This window comes from Cavia porcellus, unplaced genomic scaffold (genome assembly GCF_034190915.1).
Source record: "Cavia porcellus strain 051 isolate PalLab524CR breed Dunkin Hartley unplaced genomic scaffold, mCavPor4.1 scaffold_17, whole genome shotgun sequence".
In the NCBI taxonomy this organism is placed as follows: Eukaryota; Metazoa; Chordata; class Mammalia; order Rodentia; family Caviidae; genus Cavia; species Cavia porcellus.
Genome location: NW_026947500.1, coordinates 62,450,227 through 62,477,247, shown reverse-complemented (window position 1 = coordinate 62,477,247; position 27,021 = coordinate 62,450,227). Strand labels below are relative to the sequence as shown.

The window sequence follows — 27,021 nt, the reverse complement described above, 5'->3', positions numbered from 1 at the left end:
TTAATGATAAGAAGGCTCCTTTCTCACAGAAAGTATATTATTCTTGATCCCGGTAAGAGAATTTCTCTCTGGCCTTAACAAAATAATGTAACACTTAGGGACAAAGATGCATCCCAGCAGACCTGCAGCAGAGGCCAAGATGGAAAAGACCTCCATGGCCACCATCACCTTCCCCTTGCTGCTGTGGTACACGGGGAGGAAGGTGACCCACACACTGCAGAACACCAGCATGCTGAACGTCAGGAACTTGGCCTCATTGAAGGTGTCAGGCAGGTTCCTGGCCAGAAAAGCCACAGTGAAGCTGACCAGGGCCAAGGAGCCCAAGTATCCCAGGACACAGTAGAAGGCAGTGAGGGAGCCCTTGTTACACACAATGATGATGTGGCCATGTTCAGAGTGCGCATCTGTGTCAATGTAGGGTGGATTTGTCCCCATCCAGACTGCATAGAGAGTGAGTTGGATCAGGGAACAGATGGGGATGATGAAATTTGGTGTCCCTGATACCAGCAACCACCTCATCCTCTTGTCTGGAGCAGTGATTTTAAATGCAAGCACCACAGTAATGGTTTTGGCCAAGACCGTGGAAACAGCCACAGTGAATGCAACTGCAAATATGGTCTGCTGGAGGATGCAGGTAGCTGTGTTGGGATGGCCAATGAAGAGCAAGGAACAGAGGAAACAAGAGAGGAGAGAGATGAGCAGGGTGTAGCTGAGAGTCCTGTTGTTGGCCTTGACAATGGCAGTGTCTTGGTGCTTCACAAAGAGCCCAAGGACAGCAGCTGTGAGGGCAGTGAGACTCAGGGCAGTGCCAGCAAGAGCTTTTCCCAAAGGATCTTCATAAGCCAGAAAGGTCACAATTTTATGCAAGCATTGGTTTCTTTGAGTGTTGGCATATTGATGACCTAGACACTTTACACACTGTTCCATATCTAGAGAAAATTAAAATTGTCACTTGTCTTGGTTTCGTATCTTTTTTACAGTCCCATCCCCAGGAACTCTGTGGACTTGAACTAAATGGTGGCTTTTTGATATTTTTCTTGTTTTGTCTTTTCTTTCTCTTAATGTGGGATTGAACTCAGAAACTGCCATGAGATATATTTCTAATCCTTTTAAATTTTAGTATTTTGAGAATCAAATTTCCCCAAGTCATTATGTTGTCAATTGTATGTTTTGACTGAAAATCCTTTAGCTTCAGCCTCTCAGAAACCTGGATGCCAAGCATGTATCACCACACCTCATGCTTCCGTTGTATTACAAGTACAAAATTAAAGGATGGTATATAGAGAATAATTCCCAAGTAATAATTGCCTATTTGTTGTTTACTATCCTTTTAAATGTGGCATAACCATAAAACCCTCTTTGTACAAGTAATAAAGGATCAACCTTTATTCCTTACTTCCTTTATTTGATCTAACTGAAATCGTTATAAATGCTTCCCCAGATATTCAATTAACAATCGCATGCTAAGAAGCCAAAATAATTTACTGTGTTACAGGGAAATACATATGAGGACATATATTAAATGTGACTTGTTCCATTGTTGACCCTTTTCATCTATGTGTTTGCTGCAATCACTTTTAAATTTTCGTTTTCAAAAGGGTGTTTCAATAGTTGGATTTGCGTATCTTGCAAAACCATTACAGCTTATTTACTACATATTTAGTGATTTTGAAGTGCTGAAAAATCATTTTTCAAGATTTTACATATGAATACTTTATGATCAAGGTGTAGAAACATGTTTCTTTTTGTAATAGCCTTGTGTTGAATAACTAGGAAATTCAGCATAAATTTATTCATTGACATAAATTTTACAGTTAATTAATATCACTAGAAAATCTTACTATCAGGTTTCTCTATTTCTAAAACTTATTTTTGTTAGTTTTCTTCACTACATTAATCATGATGTTGAACATCATCCCTGCCACATTATGACCCAGAAAGTTCTAATCTCATTCTTGCTAATGCACCACAAATTGTAAAGTGTACTACAGGATAACATAACACTAAATTTGAGCAATTGTTAGAGACTTTTCTCCTACTTCTTAATTGGTAGGTAATATTCTCCTTTATCTTTCTTTCTAATATCAGAAGGTGTACAAAGCTCTTCCAACCTCAGTTAACTGAAGACATTTTTCCAAGCTCTTTGATCAATGTCTGAGTAAAGGTTTTTGATGAAATGTACTTAATTGTCCATTTCTGTTATTTTAAAATTGTGGTTTGAAGATATACCATCCTGTTTACCATGAGGTAGTGTTAGAATAAACTGAAGTTTGGATAAATACTTTGTGAAAGCTGGCCATCAAAATGTAAATTGCTGTCAGATGTCCAGTGGCTCCAACTTTGGTGAGTGTTACTTTAAGAAGAATTTCTCCTTGGCCACTATAGTTACTTAAACAACTGCAGTCTAGAAGTTGGAAAAGGACTGTTTTGCTGAATTCAAAGGATTAGGTTTTTGATCTACAAATTGTTCAACAATGTTGTGCTGCTGACCTAAAAATATGTCTTATCTGTTGATCAAGTCAGGCCCATTGTTAGTATGTCTGCAGTTAGGATTAGTTTTTCTTATTACTTGATTTAAAGCATATCTCTTAAGCACTTACTGATGCTTTTTACTAAATAATAGTTCTATTTGGGACAAATACGGTGTGATTTATCAAAGTCAAAATACGGAATGTTTTACCTTCACATTGTACTCCAAATGAGGTGTTTGGTGAGCAGTAGCAGGTCACTCATGACAAGAACACTTTGGACACTTATTAAAGCATGTTCAGACATTTCCTCCAATTTTCATGTCCTTTATTCTCTGTCATATTTCTGATTCCTCTACTACTTGTATGTTCTTGAAGCATACCATTGGCCTTTACAAAATAGTGTACAGGACCAAAAAACCCCATCCTTGACACCTTTTGCAATGAGTCACAAATTAGGATATTGTAAAATCTCTAAACCATATTCCTGCTCTAGTAACCATCAACTGATCCACTGGCTGGACTCTTATCTCAGCATGCACTACAGTCTTCCTGTGTTCTTTGTCCTCAGTTCCCTATACCTTATAAAGTTGGACCAGAGGTATTTCTGATTGTTACTCTGTGGATAAAACAGCCATTCAAACACTTTTTCCTCGGTTTAGTTTGAAGTAGGCCGTCATGTAGGCTTTTTCTACAAATTATTTGTGATCCTAACTGTCATGAATGTATGCTTGTATTTTTAGATTACATAGGTGATGAGAGGAACATTCTGCTTCTTTAGCATTATATTCTCAAATCTGTGACTGTGTCTCTAGCATTTGCTATGCAGTGGGGTACTCCAAGCACCAAGAGTAGATGCTGTTTCTGTTAAACATGTGCAGAGTTGAGAGTTGATGCTGAAAATTGTCATGTAACCCTTCTAAAACTGTAATTTTAAAATATCCAAAACCAAATTGATCTGCCTAAGTTTTCTGAGAAAAATTAAAGTAAATCAATTTATCCAGATGTAGCAGTACATAAGTGTTATTCCAGAGAATTAATGAACTCAGACAGGGCTTTCAAATTTTTGAGGCAGCCTGAGGCAAATTAGTGATACTCTGTCACAATATCAAATAACAGTATTTGGGAATATGGAGCATTGATAGAGCACAGTTTGGCTTAATAACCAGTAATGGAAAAAAGATTAAAAAGTATGTAATAAAAAGAAAATGAATTAGAGTGAATTTCAAAAGGAAAAATTCATATTCCAACCAGGTAATAGCACTGAATAAAACAAATCATTTGATAAGCGAAGGAAGAATCAGTGTCCTCTGTGTCATTGGTGTCTTCTATGAGATTTTTTCCCATTACCTGAAGGGGCAGAGTGAGTGTAAAGTGGATTGAGTATGTGTCCACAGGACATGCTCTTACCTGTTTCATTGGTGATCTCACTGTTTGCACAAGGGATGCAATCAAAACAGCAGGCAGCCTTTCCCTCTTGAGGGCTTTTTCTAAATCCAGGACTGCAACTCTGACTGCATACTGAGAGGGGAATCTAAGGCAAGAATGTATAGTGGTAATTTCTTAGAATTTTACTTACTTCAGAATTTTGAGAAAAAATTTTGTTTTCATAGCTACATAAACAAAACTATTGAGTCCTCATGCCAAGTTTGTCTCATAGTATGAAACACATACTTACAAAAATAAAGTAAATGCATTCATTTCCCACCCACTAGAAAACACATAAACAATCATTTTTAAAATTTAAATTTAAACATTTTATTTTGTTATTCAATGTCCATAGATGATTATTACTTGATGACAATTGAAAGCACAAAACCTTTGAGAGATTTAGCTCACTTATGCTAAAGGAAGTGCATCATGATTAGGTACAACGTACCTCTGTAACTCCTGTGGACCACTCTATCATATCTTCAGATAAAGTCATTTTTTGACCATGTGGAGCATGGGGAGAAAATGTTCCCACTTTAACTTTCAGTCTAAGGCCTTCTGGAAAATTCCAATAATTGAGAATGTCATACTCTGAATCCAGTTTCCTTCTGTTATTCAAATTCACTTGATCTCCAGCAGAATTGGAAAATTGGGTGTTCTTCAAAAAGGGATTCAGCTAAAAACACACAACATCCTATGTTAACAGGGCTCCAAGATACAAACAAAAATATGAATGCAAGGAAGGTCCTAAGTGTCACTAATTTCATTTATATAAAACTGTTTATGCGCTGGTATCAATTAAATTGGAACAGGTGAATGTTGAAGGACTAAAATGTACCATAGTCAGGAAACACCAGTCAATTTCAGAAAAATAATCTTTTTGCATTCCAATTCAAATAAGATGTACAGACGGGTTGGGGAAAAACATTAACTGTGAAACTGAAGCTTCTAAATTTCACAACTTGCAGCCTGCATTCAATCTTAATAGCTGAAAGTGTGCCCAGAAAATTCCTTCCCATGGGGAAGCTTTGGCACCTTCCTGTGAGATGGGGAAGGCTTCATCCAGAGTCCCACATCACTATAGGGCACCCTGGAAAGTCCCTGGAGGCCTATTCAGGCCTGCAGGTCCAAATGACCCCCTACTGGCCAGAGGTACCGTGCATGAGCCAATGGTGTGTGCAGCAATTTCCATCAACAGAGAAGTTTTGACACATTGCTGCAAGATGGGTAAAACCCAACAGTATCCCACATGACCAGAGGATTCACTCAAAGTTCTGTCAAAACATAAATGTTCCAGTCCAGTGACCCCTGAGTGGCCTGAAGCCACCTATACACCATGTGATGAGCTGAAATTGTGTGCAGCAATTTCTATTCCATTGGGAGGCTTTATCTCATTGCTCTGAGAATGACAAGGCCTTACTGAGGATTCAACATAGGTGAAGGATGCACTAGAAGGTCCCTCCACCCCTGTTTGGCCCCTTTCAGCAACACTTGAGTGGCCCCCAGCCACCTGCGCTACACCTTGCTATTCAAGAGGGCATGCAGTGATTTCCATTACACAGCAAAGCTTTGGCACATCATTCTGAGGCTGGTAAGGCCACATCTGGTGACACCAAGCATCTGGGAGCCACCTGATTACATCTGTCTAAAGACTTCCACTCAACCATTGAAATTCGCTGCAATAGGGATAGATATTCTCAACCAAGAAAGAAACTGACAGCTTGCTATCAGCTTCCCTAAGGGAACATAGGAATATGATAAAATGAAAAAGAAAAATGCAATTTCAAACCTTCAGCCCACCCCAATCAAGGGTAGGATACATGAACACAGAAGAAAAAGTAAGACACATACCTGAAACTCCTGAAATGATACGAACTAAAATAAAGAAAAATTGTAAACTACAAAAGAACTCAGACATGAAATAATCTGCTGGTAAAAGAAGAAACGATAAATATAATGAAGGAAATGCTTAACCACACATCTAAGAAAGATAAAAAATAGAGGAACAATGGAAAATGATGGAAACCTTGAGTGAACAATATAAGAAACAAACAGATTGCATGAAACAGACTCAAAGAGGTGTGCAGGAAACTTGAATCAAGTTTGGGCAACCCACCTCAATGAAAATGAAGATAGACCCTAAAGACAAGACTGCAGCTAGTGAACAGGAAAGGAAAGATCTTTTAAAAGTAACAAGGCTTCTGGAAATTACAATTCAACAACCGCAGGGTGATTCAAAGAAAAATGACACAAGATTGATAGGTATAAATGAAAAAGAAGGTGACCAAAGAAATGATACTGAGGCTATTTACAGAAGTAATAGCTGAAAATTTCCCAAACAAGAAAAAGGAAACTGAGATACAGATAAGCAAAGCATACAGAACTCCAAATAGCCATAGGCAAAATAAAAATACACCCAGACTTACAATAATGAACATCTCAGTAATCCAACCTAAGAATAGAGTATTGAAAGCTTGTATAAGAAGTAGGTCACCTATGAAAAAAGCTTATCAGAATCACAGCAGACTTCTAAACACAAACAATGAAGTCAAGAAAAGCATGGACTGAAGTATTTCAGATCCTAAAAGAAAATGACTTCCAACCCAGATTGATGTACCCTGAAAAACTGTCCTTCAAAATGGATGGAAAAATAGGATACTTCCATGACAAAGAACATCTGAAGAACTTCATGCCCACCAAACCAGCCCTGCAAAGAATACTGAAAGACATTCTAGATAGACATTTGAAAAAAACCACTAAACAAGACAAACAATTAAATAGAGTGGAAAGGTAAAGAATCAACAGGAAAATGTGATAATGTCAAAAAATACCAATACATATTTATATATCAGTTATAATCATTAGTGCAAGTGGTCTCAATTCACCAATTAAAAGAAACAGACTGGCAGAATGGATCAAGAGACACATCCAATAAGATGCTGTTGACAAGAAACCCATCTAACGGGGCTGGAGACTTAGCTCAGTGGCATAAGTGCCTGCCTTGCAAGCAGGCAGTTGTGAGTTTTACCCCAGTACCGATAAAAACAAAAACAAAAACAAACAAACAAACAAAAAGAAACCCATGTAACCAAAAGAGAAAATCATAGAACGAAATTGAAACAATGGAAAACAATACTCCATGCAACAAGAACCCAAAAAATGCAGGGGTAGCTATTCTGTTTACAGACAATGTGAACTTCAAGCCAAGAATGATCAGGAGAGATAAAGAAGGTCACTACATACTAGTTACAGAAAATATTCAAGAGGAAGATATAACAATCTTAAATATCTACGTATCAAATTCCAGAACACCAAGTTATACAAAACATATTAACAGAAATGAAAAATCAAATAAGCAATAACACAATTATAATGGGAGACTTTAGTATGTAATTGACACAAAGAAAGAGATCAACTAGACAGAAAACCAGCAAGAAATAAGAGAACATAATCACAACATTGAACAAGTGGACTTGTTGGACATAAAGAGTGTTCCAACCAATAACACCAAAATATACATTTTTCTCAGCAGCACATGGGACACTTCTTAAAACTGACCATATACTAGTCCACAAAACAAGCTTAAGTCAATGCAAAAGAATAGAAATTATGCCATGTATGTTTGATTCATAGCACAATGAAACTAGAAATTAATGGGTAAAAAATGGCAAAATCCTCACAATCAGTGGAAATTAAATAAGCACTCCTGACAAATCAGTGGATCACAGAGGAAATTAAATAAGAAGTTAAACAATATTGACAAGCAAATGAAAATACAAATACAACTTATCAGAACCTGTGGGATGCAAGGAAAGCAGTCCTCAGGGGAAAATTTATTGCAGTGAATTCCCACATCGGGAAAACCGATCAAACATAAATAACCTGACACTACATCTGAAATATCTAGCAAAACAAGAGCAAATCAAGCCTAAAGTCAAAAGAAGGGAGGAAATTATAAAGATCACACAGAAATCAGTGCTCTGATTTTACAAACTAAGAAAACAATGCAAAAAATCAGTTAATGAAAAAGCTTGCTCTTTGAAAGAATAAGCAAACTTCTAAGGCCCTAGCCAATTTTATTTTAAAAAGGAAGGAAAAAACCCAAATTCATGCAATAAGCAATGAAAAGGGTGAAATCACTACTGATCCTGTGGAATCAAAGATCATCAGTACCTACTTTGAATATCTCTAATCTCATAGGCTTGATAACACTGAAGAAATGGACACATTCCTAGAAACACGAATTTCCAAAGCTTGATCAAGAAGATGTAAAACTGCTAAATAACTGAATTTCAACTAATGATACTGAAAATGTAATCAGAAACATGCCAACAAGAAAAGCTCACGTCCAGATGGAATCACTGAGGAATTCTACAAGTAATTCAAAGAAGACGTAATGCCAACACTCCTCAAACTCTTCAAAGAAATTGAAAAGGAAACAATTCTCCCTAACTCATTTCAGGAAGCGAGTATTAATTTAACACTAAAACCAGAGTAAGACCCACCGCAAAAGAGAACTACAGGCCAATCTCCCTAATGAACATACATGCAAAAATTACCAATAAAATATTGGGAAACAGAGTGCAGCAAATAAAGAAGAATATACACCAAGACCAAGTGGGATTCATTCCAGGAATGCAGGGATATTTCAGCATATGCATATCCATAAATATAATTCATCATATCCATAGTCAAAAATAAGAATCACACGATCATTTCTATAAATGCAGAAAATGATTTTGATAAAGTTAAATACTCATTAATGGTAGAAGCCTTACAGACAATTGGAATAGATGGTGTTTACCTCAATATGATAAAGGCCATCTATGGCAAACCAACAACCAGTATCATATTAAACAGCCAAAATCTGAAAGTCTTTACTCTAAAATCAGGACAAAGACAAGGATGTCCAGTATCAGCACTCTTATTCAAGAGTGCTGAAAACACTAGCTAGAGCTGTTAGAGAAGAGAGAGAAATAAATGGACTAAGGATAAGAATGGAAGTTAAATTGTAATTATTTGCAGATCACCCCCGCAGGTAATCCCTTCTACATAGAAGACCCACAAAGCTCCACTGAAAGACTCATAGGCCTATTCAATAAATTAAATATGTAGCTGGATAAAAGTCAATACTCAAAAATCAATAGCATTCCTATGCACAAGAAACTCACTGAGTGAGTGTAAGAAAAGCCACACCCTTCATAATAGCATCCAAACAATGAAATACTTAGACTCAATCTAGCAAAAGAAGTAAAAGATCTATTCAAGGAACATTATAATACCCTGAAAAAGAATCTGAAGAGGATCTCAGAAAATGGAAGGACTTTCCTTATTCTTGGATAGGAAGATTAAATATTGTATAAATAACCATTTTCCCAAACTTGTAATACAGATTTAATGCAATTCCAATGAAAATACCACTAGCATACCTCATGGATCTAGAGAAATCATTTCTAAAATTCATCTGGAACCAGAAAAATCCTAGAACAACAAAGGTAATTCTGAGAAACCAGGGCAAGGGAGGAAACATCACAATCCCTGACCTGAAGTTATACTATAAAGCTGGTAAAATAAAATCTGAATGGTACTGGAGTAAAAACAGACCTGAAGATCAGTGGAATAGAGTAGAAGATACAATCACAAATACAAACACATTGAGTCACCTTATTTTTGATAAAGGGGCCAAACACATTCACTGGAAGTTAGATAGTCTCTTTAATAACTAGAACCATGCCTATCACCTAAAGTGAAAATTGATCAAGGATCTAAATATTAAAAGAGAAAATATATGTAGAAATCTTGAAGACACAGCGGTAGGTAGAAAATTCATGAACAAATATCAAACCACACAGGAACTACTTTCTAGAACCTATAACTGGGATCACATCTTATAAAGATTTTGCATGTTGAAAGAAATCTCTAACAGAGTAAAAAGGAAACCCATGAATTAAAAAGAATCTTAAGTCAACTGCCCATCAAAGTACTTCTGTTTAAAACATTAAAAAGTTTTAAAAAAATCAGGCTCCCAAAATTCAATCCAAAATTGGGCATCTGAGATGAAGATACAGTTCTCAGATGAGTAAATACTAATGGCAAAAGATGAATAAATACTAATGGCAAATAAATACATGAAAAAATGTTCAGCATCATTGGTCATTACAGAATCGCAAATTAAAACCACACTGAGATTCCATCTCACTCCAGAAAGAACACCCAGGGTGAAGAAAACTACCAACAACAAATGCTGGAGAGGCTGTGGGGAAAAAGGAACTCTTTTGCACTGTTGGTGGGAGTGTAGACTGGTGCAACCATTGTGGAGGTCAGTTTGGAGGCTCCTCAAAATGCTGGGATTGGAAGTCCCCTTTGATCCAGGTATTCCACTTATGGCCACATTCTGAGAATAACTGAAAACAACATATTACAGTGACAGATGTGCACCCATGTTTATAGCAGCACAACTTGTAATAGCCAGATCTTCAAAACAACTTAAATGCTCATCAACTGAGGAATGAGTAAAAGACATGGGGTATTAGCTTGTTTGTGACCCTTGAGGCTTCTGGGTGCACTGGAAGAGGTAGGTTTGTCTGAGGCACCAGCATCTGCCTCCCCATTCCGACTGTGCGTGGAGAACTGTGGAGTTCTAAGCAAGCATTGAGGTGCCCTTTACCTTGAGCCCAGCTTGTTTGAGACCTTGAGCCTTCTCAGTGCACTGGAAGTGATAGGCAGGTTTGAGGCGCCTGCATCTGCCTCCCAATTCTGGTTGTGCTTGGAGAACTGTGGAGTTCTAAGCAACCAGGCGGGTGCTACTTTCCCCAGAGTCCAGGTTGTTTGGGAGTGTGAAGTTCTAAACAAGCAGGTGAGTTCCACTGGATGCAGAGGCCTGGCAGGCTAAGACAACTGGTTGCCAGAGTCCCATGAGCTGTGGGCATAGAAGTAGTTTTCCAACAGCCCCTGAGGAAGCTTTCAAATAACACTTGAAACAGAGAAATATAGGAAAAAGACAAAATGAAAGATCAAATTACAATCTCAAACTTCCAGCCCAACCCAGGAAACCTTAGGAGCAATGTATATAGAAGAAAATATATGGCATAAACCTCAAATCTCGGACATAATAGATACTGAAATAAATGAGCAACTCTGGGAAACTTTAAATGGATTCAAATTAGAAATAATTTCCCAGGTAAAAGAAGAAATGATAAAAGAAATGAAAGAAATGCTGGATATATCTAAAAAAACACAGTTAAAAAATTGGAGGAAGTAAACAAAAAGATAGGATCCCTAGATGAGCAATATAAGAAACAAACAGAATACATAAAGCAGATGCACAGAGATATACAGGAAATCAAAAATTCCACTGAAAGCTTTAAAAACTACCTCAATGAAAGTGAAGATAGAATTTCAGACCCCAAAGACAGGATTGCAGGTAGTGAACATGAAAGGAAAAGTCTTTTATAAATAACAAAGAAATCAGAAATCACAATTCAACAACTGCAAGATGATGCAAAGAAAAATAACATAAGATTGATAAGGATTAATGAAAAAGAAGGGGATGACATAAAGATATCAAGACGATATTTAGCGAAATAATAGCTGGAAATTTCCCAAGCATGAGATTGAAAGATGACATCAGGTTCAGTGAAGCATATAGAACTCCAAATAGTCATAACCAAGATAAAACTACACCCAGACATATAATATTCACCATCCCAGAAACCCAACACAAGAACAGATTATTAAAAGCTATCAGAGAGAAATGACAGATCACTTATAAAGGAAAACCTATCAGAATCACAGCAGACTTCTCAGCACAAACAATAAAGTCGGGAAGAATATGGAGTGAAGTATTCCAGATTCTAAAGGAAGATGATTTTCAACCTAGAATGATGTACCCTGAAACACTATCTTTCAAAATCGATGGAGACATAAGATACTTCCATGACAAAGAACAGCTGAAGAACTTCATGATCACCAAGTCAACCCTGCAAAAAATATTGAAAGGCAATTTAGATACATTTAGGAAAGCAGATAATTAAACAGAACAAAAAGATAAAGATGCAACAGCAGAAAGATAACATGCCAACAATAAAGCAGCACATAACAGTTATAACCATTAATGTAAATGGTCTCAATGCACCAATTAAAGGAAAAAGACTGGCAGAATGGATCAAGAAACAAAATCCAACCATATGCTGTCTACAAGAAATCCATCTAACCCAGAAGAATACTCACACACTGAAAATTAAAGGATTGAAAACAATACTTCATGCAACAGGAATCCCCCCAAAAAGCATCAGTAGCCGTTCTGTTTTCAGACAATGTGAACTTTAAACCAATAATTATCAGAGGAGACAAAGAAGGTCACTACATACTCATTAGGTGAAAACTTCAACAGGAAGGGATAACTCTCTGAAATATGTATGCACCAAGTTCCAGAGAATCCTGTTATATAAAACAAGTATTAACAGAAATGAAAAATCAAATTATCAGTAACACAATTGTAAGAGGAGAATTGAACACACTATTGACACCAAAGGTCAGATCAACCAGACAGAAAGTCAGCAAAGAAATAACAGAACTGAATCACACATGTGAACAAGTGGACTTAACAGAGATATACAGAACGTTCCATCCAACAACATCAGAATACACATTCTTCTCAGCAGTACATGGGTCATTCTCTAAAATGGATTATATATTAGCTCAGAGAACATATTTAAATAAATGCAAAAGAGTTGAAATTAAGCATTGCATGTTTTTGGACCATAGCGCTATGAAGTTAGAAATTAACGATAAAAGATACTGCAAAAATCCCAGAAACACAGGGAAACCCAATAACACACTCATGAATAACCGATGGGTCACAGGGGAAACTATAGAAGAAATTAAACAATTCCTACTAGAAAATGAAAATAGTGATACAACTTACCAGAATCTGTGGGATGCAATGAAAGCCGTCCTCAGAGCAATCTTTATTGCACTGACTACCCACACCAGAAAAACCAAACAAGTATAAATAAGTAATCTGATGCTACACCTCAAACAGCTAGAAAAAGAAGAGCAGGTCATGCACAAAGCCAAAAGAAGAGAGGAAATTATTAATATTGGAGCACAAATCAATGCAATAGAGACTAAGAAAAGAATCAAAAGAATCAATGAATCAAAGAGTTGGTTCTTTGAAAGAATAAATAAAATTTATAAGCCCCTAGCCAATCTTATTTTAAAAAGGGCAAGAAAAGCTCAATACATGCAATAAGAAAAGAAAAAGTTGTAACCGCTACAGACTTTATAGAAATACAGAAGATCATCAACAACTACTTTGAAAACCTGTACTCTCGAAGGTTTCATAACACAGAAGAAGTAGACAGATTCATAGAAACATATGAAGTATTGAAGCTAGGTCAAGATGATATAAATCTACTGAATAACCCAATTTCTATTAATGAAATTGATAATGTAAATAAGTCCTTACCTACAAAGGAGAGCCCACGCCCAGATGGATTCACTGCAGAATTCTATAAGAAATACAAAGAATACCTAATGACAACACTCTTCAAACTCTTGAATGAAGTTGAAAGTGAAGCAATCCTTCCTGAATCATTCCTGGAAGCAAACATTACTCTAGTAACAAAACCTAAGGAAGACCCAACTAAAAACGAGATCTATATATCAATCTCCAAATAAACACAGATGCAAAATTCCTCAACAAGTTTTGGTAAATAGGTGGCAGAAAATCATCAAGATTATACACCATGAACAAGTGGGATTCATCCCAGGCATGCCGGGATGATTCAACATACGTAAATCAATGAATGTAACCCACCATATCAAAAAGCCAAAAGTAAGAATCACATGATCATTTCTATAGATGCACAAAAAGCTTTTGATAAGGTTCAACATTCATTCATGATAAGAACTTTACAGAAAATTGGAATAGATGGTCTTTGCCTCAGTATAATAAAGGTAATTATGACAAACCAACAGCCAGTATCATACTAAATGGCCAAAAATTGAAGGTCTTTTCTTTAAAACCAGGCACAAGCCAAGGATTTCCTTTATCACCGCTCCAATTTAATGTAATACTGGAAATACTAGCCAGATTAATTAGACAAGAAAGAGAAATAAAAGGAGTAAAGTTAGGAAAAGAAGAAGTTAAATTATCCTTTTTGCAGATGAAGTGACACCCTACATAGATGACCCCCTAAACTCCATTGAAAGACTCTTTGATACAACAAATGAATTTATTAATGTAGCTGAATACAAATTCAATACTCAAAATCCATAGCATTCCTATACACTAACAACAAAATCACAGAGAGAGAAATAAGTGAAGCGACACCCATCACACTTGCAAACAAAAAAACCAAATATTTAGGAATAACTCTTACAAAACCAGTGAAAGACCTATACAAGGAAAATTATAATACACAGAAAAAAGAAATTGAAGATGATCTCAGAAAATGGAAAGACATTCCTTTCTCATGGATAGGCAGAATAAATAATGTGAAAATGGCCATTCTCCCAAAACTCTTACACAGATTCAATGCAATACCAATAAATATACCAGCAACATACCTCATAGATCTAGAGAAATCACTCCTAAAATTCATCTGGAGTGAGAAGAGACCTAAAATAGCAAAGACATTTCTAAGTAACAAAGGCAAGGCAGGATACATCACAATCCCTGACTTGAATTTATACTACAAAGCAACTGTAGTAAAGTCAACACAGTACTGGAATCAAAACAGAGCTGAAGATCAGTTAAATAGATTAGACGATACAACCACAACTACAAACACACTCAACCACCTTATCTTTGATAAAGGGGCCAAACAGGATCCGTGTAAAAATGACAGTCTCTTCAATAAATGTTGCTAGAAATACTGGCTTTCCATAAGCCAAAAATAAGAACTAGACCCATGCCCATCATCATGTACTAAAGTACAATCTAAATGGATCAAAGATCTGAATATTAAAACAGAAACACTAAATCTATTGGAAAACAAATTGGGCAGAAACCTTGAAGTCATAGTGGTAGATAGAGAATTCATGAACAAGACTCAAACCGCACGGGAAATGCTTCCCAGAATCAAATTGGGACCACCTCCTATTAAAAAGTTTCTGCATGTCAAAAGAAATCTCCAGCATAGTGAAAAGAAAACCCACAAAATGGGAAACAATTTTAGTAATCTCTCTCTCAGAATGAGGACTTCTAAAACATATAAAGATTTAAAAAATATTAGCCTTCCAAAATTCAAAGATCCAATCCAAAAATGGGCATGTGAGATGAATACACACTTCTCAGATGAAGAAATACAAATGGCAGATAAATACATGACAAAAAGTTCGTCATCATTTGTCATTAGAGAAATGCAAATTAGAACTGCACCGATATTCCATCTCACTCCTGAAAGAGTGACCAGCATCAAGGAAACTGCCAACAACATATGCTGCTGAAGCTGTGAGGAAGAAGGAAATCTCTTGCATTTTTGGTGGGAGTGTAGACTGTTTCAACCATTGTGGAGGTCAGTCTGAAGATTTCTCAAATGCTGGGATTGGAAGTTCCATTTTTCCAGCTATTCCACTTCTAGGCATATTCCCAGAAGTACTGAAAGCATCATACCACAGTGATATATGTACACCTATGTTTACAGCAGCACAATTTGTAATTGCCAGATCTTGGAAGGAACACAAGTATCCATCAACGGAGGAATGGATAAAAAAGTTGTGATATTTTTATATAATAGTGTAGTACTCAGGTGTAAAGAAGGATCACATTGAGATATTTATAAATAAATGGACGCATCTTGAGACCATACTTATAAGTGAAATAAATCAAACTCACATGTATGAATACTGAATAGTTTCCCTATTATAAGAAATGATTCAAATATATAAAATATGTAGTATTCATGATCCCCATTATGTGGCTTTGAAGCCTTATATGGTTTTCACTCATTAATGTGAATGGCTTTATTCTGGGCTATTTGATGTTATTTCCTGTAATGAAATTAAGAGGTATTTTGAAGAAAACAAGACATCATAATAGCTAGTGCTGATTTAATATCATCTTGTTTTGAAGTCCCACCGAATTGTTGCTCTTCTGTCTCAGTTTTCTCATGTTGTATCTTACTGGATTTTATTATATGAGATACTATAAAGAAACATTTTATAGACAATGAGATAATATAGAAATCATTGTTAATTTTCCGTTAGTTGGTTCTAATAACCCTGTACTACTTTCATCCATTTGAATGGTTTCACACTGTCTTGATATGTTTGATGCTATAGTATATGAAGTTATATTTAATTTCAAGGAAAGAGAAACCAGAGTAACTGCTATTAAGTCGGGTTATCTTGTGGTGAAGCACTAGGTTGCTGAAATTGTCATGCCTTGACCTGCATTGTTATGTTGTTATGTTTTCTTTTATGTCAGTCTTCCCCTTATTCATAAAAAATTTATTTATTTTTTCAGTTAAGGGAATAAAATCAAAAAATTAGCAGGATATATTATAGTAACTTTTTGATTTCCTATTAACTTGATTTGAAGCCGTGTATTACTCCCACTATTTTGTTTTGACTGATCAGACTGTGTTCCGTTCTGTTTGATAGTATCAATTTTGAGGTTATAGCCAACTAGTTTGAAGGCACTAAGATTCACTATGATGCCCATTCTGGTTTGACTATTACATTCTTTTGAATTCTGGTAATGTTTTCAATGTTCAGGTTTTATTGGTGTTGTTCTGTACTGTTTTGTTCAATTTTATCTTACCTAATGATATAGGCAATTCTTTTTAAGGAAACAAGGGGCATTATGGTAACCATTGTTGATAACCTTGTGTTCTGCTTTTACATCATGTGCTATGTCTATCCTTTGTTTTGACTGACTGCTTTGTTTTGTCATATTTGGTCTTATTCTCTTACAAAAAAGTAATAAGAACGATGGGAGCTATAAAACCCAAACTGTGCAAATTTTGTTGTAGAAAACAGAGGAAAGTGCTCTAAATGATACAACTGCAAGTGTGTTTAGGTGTGTTAAGATAGATGATCATATTACTGAGTTTTTGTTGGATCATTGAACACACTGTTTGCAGTCTCAGTGTTTGAATGTTCACTTTGTATGCTTTAATCCTGTAATGTAAACAACTATTTCTAAGTTGACAATATGAAATCTATTAACTAGTGATTTCTTACCATTTTATTTGGTAATTGTGTATTACCTGTTCACTCATAATGTTTTGTTTTTTTTTCCCTCGTAAATAAAAAAAGATGTAATGTTTTTGTAAAAGGTAGTTCTACTCAGCTATAAGGAATTACCACATTGAGATAATTATAGGTAAATCTATGCAACTTGAGACCATATCCAGAAGTGAAATAAATCAAACTCACATGTGAAAATACAGTATTTTCACCCTAGTGTAAGAAATGTAAGACTACCCAAGATAAAAAATGTCCTATAAATACAGTGAAAGGATAAGAATGTGCTCAAAGGGGAAATAATACCTCAGGAAAAAGGAGGAAAAAGAAAAATGAGAAAAAGTAAAAATATCTAAATTTATATGAACACAAAGGATAACTAGGATAATTGTGCTATAAAATCTGTAAGTTCAGGGGACAAAACAGTTAATATTCATAAGACTGGAATAATTTTGCATGTTTGTGTCTGGTGATCTGACGAACTCTTGAGGATCACTAGGTAAAACAGCCACCTTTTTTTTTTGTTCCTACCACCTTGTTTGAAGGCTTATATTGTCATTGTTTTGGGCTCTTTTGTATTATTTATTTGTCTTTTTTGTTTCTTGTTTATCTAGTAATCTCCTTGTTTTGTTTTTCTCTCTAATACAAAAATGATAGGTATACATGTATAGTGTTATACATGCCTATAACTTCTCCTAAATGTTTACACAAATGGATTATATTATGCATGATGGAATGAGCAGCTCTTTTGAAGAACGAAACATTATGGTGTGAATTGCTGATTCCGTATCATCATGCTGTGAAATTGAGTAATGCATTTATTCTTTGTTCAGAGTTCTAATAGTCAATTTTGTGTTGTTTAATTTAAATATCCATGAAGGTATGGATAGCAATTGTGAAGAGAACAAGAGACATTATGTCAGCCATTGTTGCTTTTCCTATTGTCTGGTTTTGAAAGCCTGTATGCCTTCATCACTTTGTTATGATCAGTTTTATACCATTTTGTTTTGTATGAATTCATTGTGTTTGAAGATACAGACAACTATTTAGAAGAAAACAAGTGACATTTTGGTAGCCACTGTAGATCTACTGTTGTCTTGCTTTGAAATCTGTGTCACTTCCATTGTTTTCTTCTGATACTCTTGGTTCTGTTTTGTTATGTTTAGTTTTACCCTCTTTAAAGTAAAATTTCTCACAACTTCCATTTTCTATCTGACTATACAGTGTCTGACCCATGGAGTATACCTACAAAATGAGTTCATCAATAGCTGAAGAGTTGGCAGAAATAAATAAAATTTAATTACATGCATTGTCAAGTTTAACCCAGTATAGTTTGGTAAGATTTTTTGTTTTCTTACAAGGTATTCAAGACCCTCCACTTGCTAGGCAGTTGCTTGTGGTCCTAAGGTGAATCCCTTACAATAACCCAATTTAGATATCAGTATCTACAGGTTTCTCAGGTGTCCTTAAGAAAATCAAAGAACATGTTTACATGAATGTGGCATTGACATCTTTTAGATCAAGCCAATTAGCTTGCCTTTTGTTCGTCCTCCTTGCCAGTGGTTCTTGATGGAGAGTAATTTCAAGTCAACTCAAAAATACTTCTTTAGCAATAAGTGTGATACACAATGCCTTGTATTTTCTAGAAATTGTACTAAGATTGTTGGGTGAAGCACATGGAATAAGTGGAGAGAAGCACCTTGATGACACTGTATGTCATTCAGAGAAGACACCTTACCTGCCATGGGGAAAAAGTTTTCATTTGTCTATTTCTCATTGATGGCCCTTGTTCTTCTGCAAAAAGCATTGCATGGAGGGCATGGGCAACAGCATACACACCATTGTATATATTGTAGCTTCTGTCATTCATGGCTGTGTCAAAATTGTTTGAAGGCAACCAAGCTAGAGAGGCATTAGGTGTACAGTTCTCCAATGCACAGTCAGACTCAGAGAAGGAGCAGTGGAAATTCTTGTACCAGTACATAAAGAGATAAGTGTCTTCTGGGTATTTGAAAGGAGTGGCTTCCTGGACATAATTTGTAAAACCAGAAATCTCTTGAAAGTGGTGTGAAAAAACAAGAACCCCATGGAAAGAGTCAAGTATGAAATTTCTTCCATCCAGGTCTGCTTGCCATTGTGAGTTTGTCACCCAGATTTTCCATGTCATTAAGTTTTGCACTATGTTGTAGCTCACATCATTTAGACTACCAGTGTCATAGTAAATAACCACCACATTCACTGATGATGTATCTGCAGTCAGGATATCATGTTTCTGCATGACTGAGAAATATGACACAGTGATACTTGACACAATTTTCACAAAGGCTACACAGACTCTGTTCCTGTCCATCTCAGTTCTCACATCTGAGAGAAACTGAAGACCCTTATGGCCCTCTGTGGTGAGCAGGCCCACCCAGGTCCAGTGGAAATGAAGTATCAAGGACACCATGGCAAAGGCCAAAAATGTGTCCTTTTGAGCGACCTGATGGAGCAAAGGATACTGGCCACTCTCAGACAGTGTAGGATCAAAGGAACCAGTGTAAACCTAAAATAAAGAGAAAATTGGGTAATATACTGGTGTTGATGCAAAGCAACAGTATTTCTAAAGGGTACTGAGTATGCTGCACTAGTTTTAGGAGAAAAACCTGCTCCTCCCTTTTTTCTAAACATTTACCAGAACAGATTTTTTTAAAAAAATGAGTAAATCATTCAGATATCCAAGAAACATACTTTTCCTTCTTTTTTTCCATGTTTAATCCAAAAAATGATAAGGAAAAGAAGTTGTGTATAACCGAGGAAATCTCTATTTATAAACTCTGGTGCATTGTACCATTTGAAAGACACTACATGCAGTCATTTTTAAACCTTTATGCTCCTGGTAGCTGAAATTCCCTGTATATGTTTCCATGATTTCCTGTCCCAGGAACCCTCACCTGGGGAAATTTGTAGAGTTTCAGTAGTGGTCCTATCTGAGCTGACGTATCCCATGGATTTTCTGTCAATACTGCTACACATTTATTTTCTTTCCTACATGTGTAATTAGGTATCTCATGCTGTCCTGTGACCAACAGGAAGGAATTCTCTAGTATCCTCCAATGACTGTAAATGAAATTGTGGAACTCATAGCCCAGAGAAACATTGGGTAAAATATGAGGATTCCTGTTGATCTCTTCTACAGCAAAGGTGAAAGCCAGGTAGTTCTGGTAGTTGCTAGGTGTAAGCCTGCAAGGAGAACACACAGGTCCTTAGAGAAAAGTTTACATCCGATTGTCTTCCAATTCAGTACAGTATGATTTCTGACCCAAATGCTTGTGTTCTAACCACACATTCATATATTTATAACCTAAGTGTGAACATGGTGATATTAGTAGATTGATCTTTTGGAAGGCAGTTGTTATTAAATGAATCATGAGGGTGAATTTCTCATAAAGGGTCTTAGTAGCCTTACAAAATTTCCAGAAGAGTTGCTTCATTAATGTTATATTTGCTATATAGTTAACATGATCATGCTTCATAAATTCAGAATAAAATTTGTATATTTGAGCTATGCAGGTCTTTTGAAAATGTTATATTTTAAAAATAACCTTATAGTTTTCAAGGAGAAAAATAATATATTTATGAGTAACATATGGTATCCAGGACTAACAAGCATCCATTTCTGCTTAAAAGCTTCATTTTAGGTAAAAATATTTCCTTAATATTATTATTTAAGTGTATCCAAAACAAAATTGCTATTCAGTCTTATGCATGTGAAGAAATACTATTCTGATTATATATTAATCTGCTTGATTTAATGTTTGGGTAACGTAATATGTAGAGGCATTTTACACTGCACCTATCAATATAGAGAATTGAATGTGATAACTAAAGATAAAATTAAAGATAAAACTAAAATACTTTTAAGTCAATTCTTAGATTTGCTTAAGGAACAAAAGTGAGTCAGCACTGGTATAGAAATTCATGCTCTTTCAAGAGTTCACCACACAAGCATCCACCCTTCTCATGCTGAGAGATTCTGTTAATACAGCTGTAAAATTGCTACTGACACAGTGCAATCTCCTTTCACTGTTGTGGAATAAATCTTCTAAGAAGCTGTATATCAAGAGTGTTTTCATTGAAAAAGTTTCCAAAACAGAATTTATTTGTTAGCATCATTATTTCTTATTATTACCCTGGACTTTCTAAGTCACAGAATTTATATTCAGCAAGTTAGTAGAGAAAAAAAGAACTGAAGACAAAAGCCAACATTTTTATGGAAATGATTATTCATGTAAAAATAGAACAATATTCTAGTACATGCTCCAACTATATCTAAGTAAATGAGAATGAAAAAGAATTACAATATAAAACTGGTAAGTGAAACTCCTTTGTGATAAAGAAACATAGTGTAGCAAAAGCTTTAACAAAACTTACAGTAATACTTCTTTAAAAGCCCTAAATATATGGTAAAGAGATAAGAGCACTAAAAATAATATTTCACAAATTTTAATATTAAAAATTTCTATGAATGTTGTCATTAATAAATATTTAAAGATGTGATAATCTTATATGAATGACACATATTATACCACTACTATAAAATATTCAAAATCTGAAAAGTAGTGAAACTTTCAGAACACAAAAGGAGCATGGTATTTAGAGAAAAAGCAAGTCAAGATAGAGCTGTATCAGTGGAACAGATCATAAAAATAATCTGTTTATGTAACTTGCTCTGTATCTATCTCATTATCATCTATCATTTTAAATCACAAGATTGGTTTATAATTTCTCTATTAAATTATGGTATTGATAGCAAAAATAAACTAATGTGAAAACAAATTAAGTGAATACAAACATTTATTGCTAAATCAATTTTTTTTGGTCTTTTTCGCTTTTATCAGTACCAGATATCGAACTCACGACTGCCTGCTTGCAAGGCAGGCGCTTATGCCGCTGAGCTAAATCCTCACGCCCTGTTAAATAAATTGTAAGTTCTAAGTAATTAAAATGTAGGAGTAATAATCTCAACACAAATGTACTTTCAAAATTATAATTGAGATGCATTGCAAATAGGAAAAAGAAAACTGGGAGGTTTTACTTCCTAGCCTACAAAGTCATATCAGTTTCTGTTTAAGCATGATTTATGTAAAACCATTTACAACAACAAAAGCTTCGTAAATAATTTTAAAAATACCTAATCAAGAGTATTTTCTTTTCCTTAATATGTAAAATTGAAACTGGGAGGTTTTTCTTCCTAGCCTACAAAGTCATATCAGTTTCTGTTTAAGCATGATTTATGTAAAACCATTTACAACAACAAAAGCTTCGTAAATAATTTTAAAAATATCTAATCAAGAGTATTTTCTTTTCCTTAATATGTAAAATTGATTCTATAAATTAGAAGACCTTTCCTAAGACAAAAAAATTGATGAAGGGTAAGTCATAGAATAAAATATTTAAGACAATGCATACAATATAATCAATCCAGATGTTAATTAAAAACAAGGCTGTGTATAAAAATGCTGCCATTTCTTTTACCTCAACTTAGGACAAGTGTCCAGTGTAAAGGTTATGGAAATATTGCTTCCTTGAGTGGCTGTGTTAAAGTGCTTTTTATGTTGTTGTAGGATGTGGTTTGATAACATGTGTACAACAATATAAAATAGATAATTTGGAATACAGCCATTTTACTCTTGAACATTCTCTAGATTTAATCAGGGAGGATTCCTCTACACATCATATATCTATTATCCTCCTTAAATGAAAAGAGGAACTAATTGGAAAAGTTGGAATATTCAAAAAAGTGTGAGAATTGACATAATAGGTTGAAAGTATATAAATTTTGCATGTATAAGAATTAGCGTGAATTTATATAATATTATATTATATAGGACAAAAAGTTGATGCAAATATCAACAGAGATAAAATGATGCTACCTTGAATTTATTTATGTGCAGAAAAGACAAGAATAGATTATTAAATATTGTGACTACTGCATTTGCAATATGATCCTGCAAAATATTAAAATTAGATTCTTAAATATATGGTTGGTATAAAATATGTATCGATTAAATATGAGCATTTTTATTTTTACAAAACTTCTTTTATTTTTGATTTTATCAAGAATCAAAATAATCTTCTAAGTCCCTAAACTCTCATTCCTGGTAGATACATCAGCCTGAGCATAATAACTTAGAATTTCACATGTGTTCTTTTTCACCACAGACAGAGATTACAGCATATGGGTACAACTTAAAAGGTGACTGATCATCTGAGTGTATGAGGTGATTGTAAAGAACAGTAGATGAGTGGGGACCTTTTCGTCTCCTCCCAGGAATAGAAACAGAACCTAGATGCTTGAACTACTCTTGAAATCTGACAATGCTTTGTATTTGATCAGTTCCTCACTGTCCTCAGATGATGTCTGATCCTACTGGGATTTTTATAGTTCAAATCCTCAGGCAGCTTTAGCTATGCTCCCTGATTTCCTGCCTGCATCCTCCCAGTTAGCACTAGACACACATTAGCCCATCCACCTTTCAGAATCCACTTTCCTAAATGAACCACATTTCATTGGATTCTCTACTGAAGGTTATGTCCTGATCAAATCAAACCTTTTTAATCTTTTCAGTAAGTGGCATGAGTAAGTAATCCTTTCATAGGGTTTAGTTGATTTTTAGCAGAGTTCTCTGAGTAAAAACATCCAAATATTCTGATCTGTTTCTAACAAGAAACATTCAGTAGCAAGAACCAAAATGAAGCCTTCTACATTAAGCATATCAGTAATAACACACATTTTAGAAAAAAATGGAAGAAAAACACACTTTCAAGGTGTAATGAAATTCCCAAAATCAAGCTGACAGAGAAACTTCAGCAGAGGAAATCTTTGGGCCCAGGAGTTTGCTGGTAGCATAGTCTGCACAGTAAGTCCCTGTCTTGAAAACTTTGTAAACATTTGGAAAGTGTCTAGGAATAAAAATACCAGCAAACCTCTGGATGTTATAAGCTGTATGAAATAGGTAGAGATCCTATTTGCAAAGGGAAAAGGCCCACTTCCCTTATTCTACTGTCTCTGCTCAGGTTGTTGTCTTAAAAAGACTACAGTCACAGCTGGCTAATGTAAGGACCTGATGTCACAGCTATCAAATGCCTCTATCACCAAGAAAAAAACAATAAAACAAAGATCAATAAAATGGTTACACAGAAGAGAAAGCACAGAAAAAGTTACATCACCAGGTTGTAGAAACTTCCAGCCCTGAAATTCCAATTCCAGTACTGAGTAGTCTCTTCATCTGGTCTTCAGGGTTCTGATTGGGAAGGTCAGGGCAGAGTGTCCTCTCTACAGATGAGATCCTAAAATCCTCCTACCAGTGAAGGCCATTAAAATCCAGTTGAGACAAAAGTGACAGTAGCTTAACTTTGCATGACCAGAAACAGTCTGTAGCCTCCAAGGCCTGCTCATGCAACTGGTGGAACAAACATCTGTATCTTCTGGACAGTAAGAAAGAAACTTCTTGGGTGTTAACCAGGCTAACAGTGAGTTTCTGTTCATATCAGGTTGTGCAGCAAATATCCTAATGTTTAGCTTTTATAACATGGTTGTGACACTCCAGGGATGATCTTTCTGTATTTAATCTTAATCCTTCATGAGGACAGCTGCCAGAGGAACACTATTCAATAAAAACCTTCTATAAGACTCAATCTATTACTGTTCCAATGGCATCTCTTTTTTTCTCACAAAAGCACAAGTCATTTGCTAGAATTTTCTGATCCTTGTAAAAGCTGTCATGTAATTATATGCTTGGTGTGAGACCTGAATAGTGCACAGATACACGCATCCAACTGAGGAAGAATCACATTGACGGAGAAAAGTATTGCAGATGATTTATGCCTTGTTCTGGAATTAGGAATGCTGCGGATCCCTAAAGTGGTTTTTTTTTTTTTTTTTTTTTTTTTTGTTACCAAGGTTCAAACTCATGACCTCACACTTTCCAGGCAGGCACTTATGCCACTGAGCTATATCCCCACCCCCTAAAGTGTATTTTAAATAATTACTGAATATTCAGAAGAAATAGTTTCTACAAGCAGAAGGGGGAGAAATATGAGAAGACAATTTGTGAAAGTGTAAGGGATTTTTTCCATAGTTAGAGAAACACCAGCAAACCCTTCATTGTATTAGGGAATGTTTGGCAAAAGCCACTTAGCATTGAGTTCAATCCAAGGATTTCAGCTGTGATGAATAACATCACCTAATGTCATGCAGTACCATCTATGTAGGAGGAAGGACATGGACCATGGAATATGGTGGAGAGTGGGGTCCCTTTCAGGATCCAAGAGTCAGAACAATTTGCTATGAACACAAGAAACAAAAAGAACATTTTCTTCCTCATTCCAAAACATGTTTAAACAGAACAAGAAAAATAAATAGTCAGGCCTGTTGGACACATGTGCATAGCAGAACCGGATAACACCATAGAGGATATTGATGCATCAATGTGAAGATCCTTACATATTATCTATTCTAGTGTCCAGAAGAAAACAAATAAACAAAGATGCTTACTGAATAAAATAGAATTCTCGGGTTGGCTTTATATGAAAGATACCAGTATAGTAAATATAGAAATAGAGAGACAAAAAACATCCAATCACCACATCTCCATCCTTGTGCACACTGGTACTCCTTCGTAGAAGGCAGGCTTCATTGTCAAAAAAACACACTAAGATAGGAAGCTGCAGGGCAAGGAAGAAAATCATCGAAGGCAACATCTTACACATATATTCAATGCTTTAGACTGAGGTAAGAGGAAACATTCAATGCAGGGCAGGTATGTAAATATATTATGTGTCTGTACTTCAGCATGACATTGTGTCTGACTCAGGTTGACACTCTGATGCCCCAATTCCTGTCACCAGTGACTGCTCCATGTCCCTGGAGAAGTGTGCCACCATTGTCCCTTGGGCTCCACACCTGAGGGTGGTGTCCTAGAGAAAAATACCAGCCAGAGAGAATCCTTGAGTGTCACTTTTTTCACCTGGAGCCACCATGATGTAATTCAGTTCCAGTGATAGCAACACCCCAGGGACCCCCTCCTCCTGGGCAGGTTTGTTCCTAAGTCTTAGTCATTAAGTCAGTCATGCAGGTACCATTAGAGATTTGCTATTTGTTTGCATTAGAATGCTTAATTTTACTGTTCTGGTATTGTGCTTTACAAAGTGGAAGATTAATGAGTATCATACGACAGGCCCCTGATTAAGATTTTCAGCCACAGAACTTTCTCTGCAGAACTGTGTCCTCTGTGTACCAGCCACACACTGAAACTCACAGCCACACCCGCTCTTCACTGCTTGTGGTACAAATAATTGTACTACAGTCAAGAATCCAAGTTAGTTACTGGAGACCACTGAAGAAAGTTTAATACATTTTTGAATTGTGTAATTTCTCATACTTCCTTACTGCTTAATTTTTTCAAGTATCTTCTTTCCATGATTCAGTATATTTTAGTATTCCAAATGTAGTCTTACAAACTTGGCTTCCACCAGTATTTAGACTTTTATGAGAACATGCGTCCATGTTTTAAATATCTTTTTCCCTCAACTTCAAGCAGTGGAGCAATACTGAAAATGTATTTACCATCAGTCAAAATTTTGAGGAGTAAGGAAGTATAGAGAGCATTTACAGCCATGACACTCAGTGGTACTTTCAGAACAAGTAGATTACTATGAGTAATAGTGTATTTGTCCAATCCATTTTTTATTTGTCAAAATTTAAGTAACCAGTGCAAGGAATGAGCCTCAGTGTAAACTTAGACTTCAGCTATTGTATATTTATCAGTATTGTATTATACACTTGTAAACCCAATCAGACAATCTGTTAAACATGCAAGGAGTTATTGAGTTTTCAAAAAATAATGTTAAAAATTTAAAGTGTATAAATTTTGAGAGAATAATT

General features: G+C 35.5%; 1 protein-coding gene across 1 annotated transcript; it reads right to left on the bottom strand.

The window, feature by feature from the left end:
• On the bottom strand, nucleotides 1–26,021 carry LOC100719125 (vomeronasal type-2 receptor 116-like). Its single transcript, XM_063229115.1, has 6 exons — nucleotides 25,948–26,021; nucleotides 20,027–20,315; nucleotides 18,832–19,638; nucleotides 4,348–4,575; nucleotides 3,879–4,002; nucleotides 1–929 (listed from the first exon to the last, which is right to left on the bottom strand). The coding sequence occupies exons 1-6, from the start codon at nucleotides 26,019–26,021 to the stop codon at nucleotides 1–3; spliced, it is 2,451 nt and encodes an 816-aa protein (XP_063085185.1).
• Between the last annotated feature and the right edge of the window lie 1,000 nt (nucleotides 26,022–27,021).